The following is a 3,884-nucleotide window of genomic DNA, read 5'->3' on the forward strand; positions in this document are numbered from 1 at the left end:
CACATCTACAGATAATTAGGTGGTTCCTGTCCTTTAGTTTATTTACATTAATTGATTTTCAGATGTTGTGGCAGGCTGATTAATAGTCTCCCAAAATCTCTGGAACCTGAGAATGTTATCTTACATGCCCCCCCAAAAAAATTATTTTGAAGATGTCATTAAGCTAAGGATCTTGAGATCAGGAGATGATGCTGTATTACTCACTCTGCAAGTGCTTCTCTCCAGGCCCCATTTTACTAGTAAAAAAAAAAAGAACCGAGGGAGGTGACTTGTCTACATTTTTGAAGTTATTGAAGAATTGTAAGGAGGAAGCCTAGCCCAGCGAATTCTCCTTTTGCACACATCCAGCTTCTGGAATTTCTGTCCTTAATCCCAGAGGCTACAAAGCTGTGACAGAATCACTTGAGAAGAGGAAAAAAAATATTTCAAAAAGCCACAAAAGGCAATAATTTTCCCAATCCGTGTTCATGTATACTGTTAATAATAAAAGCTGATGTGTCTGCCTCGAGCCTTTCACTGGGGAGGCTCATAGTCAGGTAAGAGACAGAAGACAGACAAATTTCAGTGGAAGTTAAAAAAGTGAAAGGTGTCAGGAAGAAGTTAGGATTAAATGAATTTAGAAGAGAGAGAAATGCCTTCCTAGCTAGGGAGTGTATCAGGAGCCCCACATGGAGAGAGAACTATAGATGATGTCACATGCACCAGCCCTTCCAGCAATGTTTCAACCTTGCTGGATACTCAGGCACCACCTGGAGCTACTTTGCAACTGCAAAAAGTTAAAGGTGTTACTCATGTCACCTGCTACCAGGAACCCATCTCAGCATTTCCTTAATGGGAGAAGCATCAGAGGCAGGGTCTAATCAGAGGTAGCCTACAACTCACCGGCTCCAAAGGCGAGGAAAAAGCCTTTGTCAGACAATTCCTCCAAAACGGCCTTCACCGCTTCCCCATTCTCTCATTCCGCTTGTAGATAAGTTCCTGGTGGAAGTAGCTGTCAATCCCCTGAGCAGTAATGCGTTCCTGAGGTTGTAGCGTGGAATTAATAAAATTGGGAACCTCCGTCAAAATAAAAAGATAAAATTAAGGGCAACAGAGTTATGAATGAATTTGCTTAATTTGAGCATCAAATCACCCAGCCTAATCTACGGCCATGCCACCCTGAACAAGCCTGATCTCATCTGATCTTGGAAGCTAAGCAGGGTCGGGCCTGGTAAGTACTTGGATGGAAGACCACCTAGGAAGACCAGGTGCTGTAGGCATAAAAAATAAGAGATTGTAAACTGACAAGGTCCTTGCAATCTGTGAGGTCAACCAAAGGTTGCGTCGCCTAAAAAAATAATAATAAAAAATAAAAAAATAAAAATCACCCAGCCCAGAGTGTCAAGATGCTGTCAAGAGACGAAGGAAGAATAACACACCGTTCTTGGAGTCTCCCACTTGCTACTTTTCAAACTGTAATATCATCCTCTGTAACCCAAGTGAAATGTTTTAAATAAAGTACACTTAAAGAACTCTTTGGCTATTTAAAACAGTATCTCTGTTCCATTTAAGTGTTTGATGCTGTGTGTTTATATAAGGAAACCATAACTGTGCATAGTACATCCATAGTTTTAATTTGTTTAATTCACACATGCTTTTTTAAATAAAAATAACTTTACATAGTTAAATACTTTAGAATCAATAATTACAATTCTACCAAATACGTGAAATTTCTATAAACATGCAATTGTTTTATAAATTCCATACGTTTAAATGTTCGTTATTTTTCCCTCTTGCTTTTGCCAATGTTCTTTGCCCTCCTGGCAAATATTTCACCTGATTCTGGTACACGTGTTAGCCACTTTCAGTATTTTGGCTCACAGCAGGGTGCTATTACCCCAAAATTGTGACACAGGGGTGGTTCTTGCAACCCAGAGGCTGTCAGCATAGCTGACACTGAGTTCTTTCCTCACCCTGTCAGCCGTCTGGCTCCCCAGTCTTCGGCCTCCCAACCCCTTATCCTGGGTTTGCTTTCCTCTACCGAGGGATTTAACATGGTTAACCACTACCTTAGTCAAACGCAATGTAGGTTATCTACCCTGCCTACTTCTCCTATTTCCAGTAGCCTTTCAAAGACCTTCCATACATCCTCACACTCTATAACAGTTTATAAAATTTCCATTTTATGGATAACATATCTCCTTTTGCTATTTCCTTAAAGAGATATCTTTTGTTTTCAAATCAAAAGTTTTATCTTCTCCTTTATCATTTTTTTTTTTTTTATCATGTCGTTTATGGAAGATTCTCCTGTCCATTTCCCAAAATCTCTTTTCTTCAGCAGAGCACTTCCCTTTGTACCAGTCGTTCCACACAGGTGCCCAGAGGATGCGGGGAGAAGTCCCACTGCCATCCTGCTCTACCTTCTAAATGCCAAACATGACCTACAACCCGCACCGCTCAGCCCTGGCCAGCCTGGCCCTCATTCCTCAATGGCAGGCACATTCCCCATTCCCCACACCACCTGCAAGGCCCTGCGCAGGACAGGTACAGAGGAGCCAAAGGAAAGAGATGTATAAGACATCTATTCTCTAATTGCTCCATCAGCCTTACTATTTGCCCACATAACTTCCAAATCCCCCACCCATGCTAACTTTTTTCTACTGCTTCAAATTTTAATTTTCCAGTTAATCTTGACCTTTCTCCCCACTTCCCTCACTCCCACCAAGAGTACACATAAGAACTATTTCTTTGTTAGTGTATTTCTGTGTTCCCTTTCCTCTTGCTTGCTTTGCTCTGGTTTCACTTTCTCCCATTCTAGACTCTCTAGAAAGCTCATTATGTCTTTTGACATTTGTGTGGCAATGCTGGATTCAGCCTCTATTGTCCCTTTCCCCAGGGCTGTCATTCCTTTTTCACCTCTTATATTCACTCACATTTCCTTATGACAGGGTCCCCACATCTAAGAGACCTAGATAGCGTCACGCATACCCACCAGCTCCCTTCTCTTTCTCCAGCGTACTTCTGTATGAGGACACTGGTCCTGCATGAGGCGAAAACACACTTCCTTATCTCGGAAGCTTAGCCAGCACTTGACACTTCTACATGACCTTAGTAGCAGAGGGCAGAGAAATCATGGTTTGTCTCATGGAACTTTGTTGATAAAAGCATAACAAATATCCATCCTACCTCCCTCCTCTAGAGAATTTGCAATCCTCTGAGCTCTGACCAGCTACTTTCTTCCCCTTGATGGCCCACAGGTAAAACCTGTCCTGTGTATACACTCACTGCACAGATCAGACATACCCTGCAATACTGCAAGATGGAATCCATGTCTGGAAATGCTGGTAGCCTTCTCTGCCTCTTATGTGCCACTTCTGTAAGAATACCATGGACACTTCAGTTTCATCATGCTCACACGTTCCTAGAAGCCACTAAAAACTGCAGAAAAAGTTTTGTTCCATCATTTCTCAAAGGTGTTACCTAAGTCAGCCAGGGGCTTTCAGACTCAGTCCCTTCCCCTCTGTGAGAGTGGTATCATGCTGCCTGATGTCTATGCCATGAGGCCTGCTGCTGAATCCCTTGAAGCTTTATCCTTTGACTGGGATCCTGGAATTAACTTTAATCAATGCCCCTCTCAGTTCTTAAGTTTCATAAAGAATAGCTTTGTTAGCTGCAACATCTCACTCAACATCTAACTTGGCCCAATTTTATTTTTAAGGCCCCTCATGACCTTGTTCCTTTGTACACAGATGTCTAGGTGTAAGCAGGTAATGTCTTTATTCTTGTATTTAAATGCATGCTGAGCTGGGCAGAGGACAAAGGCCCTCACCTGGGAGCTGTCATGGCTGAAGATGACAGAGCTGAGGTCCCCACAGTTGTAGTGTTTGATGAGATCCTCTGTCGTG

General features: G+C 42.4%; 1 protein-coding gene and 1 pseudogene across 1 annotated transcript in view; one reads left to right on the forward strand and one right to left on the reverse strand.

The window, feature by feature from the left end:
• TRABD2A (TraB domain containing 2A) overlaps positions 1-3,884 on the reverse strand; it is an 80,168-nt gene that overhangs the window by 19,806 nt on the left and 56,478 nt on the right. The window contains 3 exon segments of the mRNA XM_025050892.1: positions 883-939; positions 942-1,056; positions 3,809-3,884. The exon segment at positions 3,809-3,884 is cut by the window's right edge and continues 3 nt beyond it. Coding sequence (XP_024906660.1) covers positions 883-939; positions 942-1,056; positions 3,809-3,884 — 248 coding nt within the window.
• LOC112484562 lies at positions 1,141-1,259 on the forward strand (annotated as a pseudogene).

This window comes from Pteropus alecto, unplaced genomic scaffold (genome assembly GCF_000325575.1).
Source record: "Pteropus alecto unplaced genomic scaffold, ASM32557v1 scaffold117, whole genome shotgun sequence".
Classification (NCBI taxonomy): domain Eukaryota; kingdom Metazoa; phylum Chordata; class Mammalia; order Chiroptera; family Pteropodidae; genus Pteropus; species Pteropus alecto.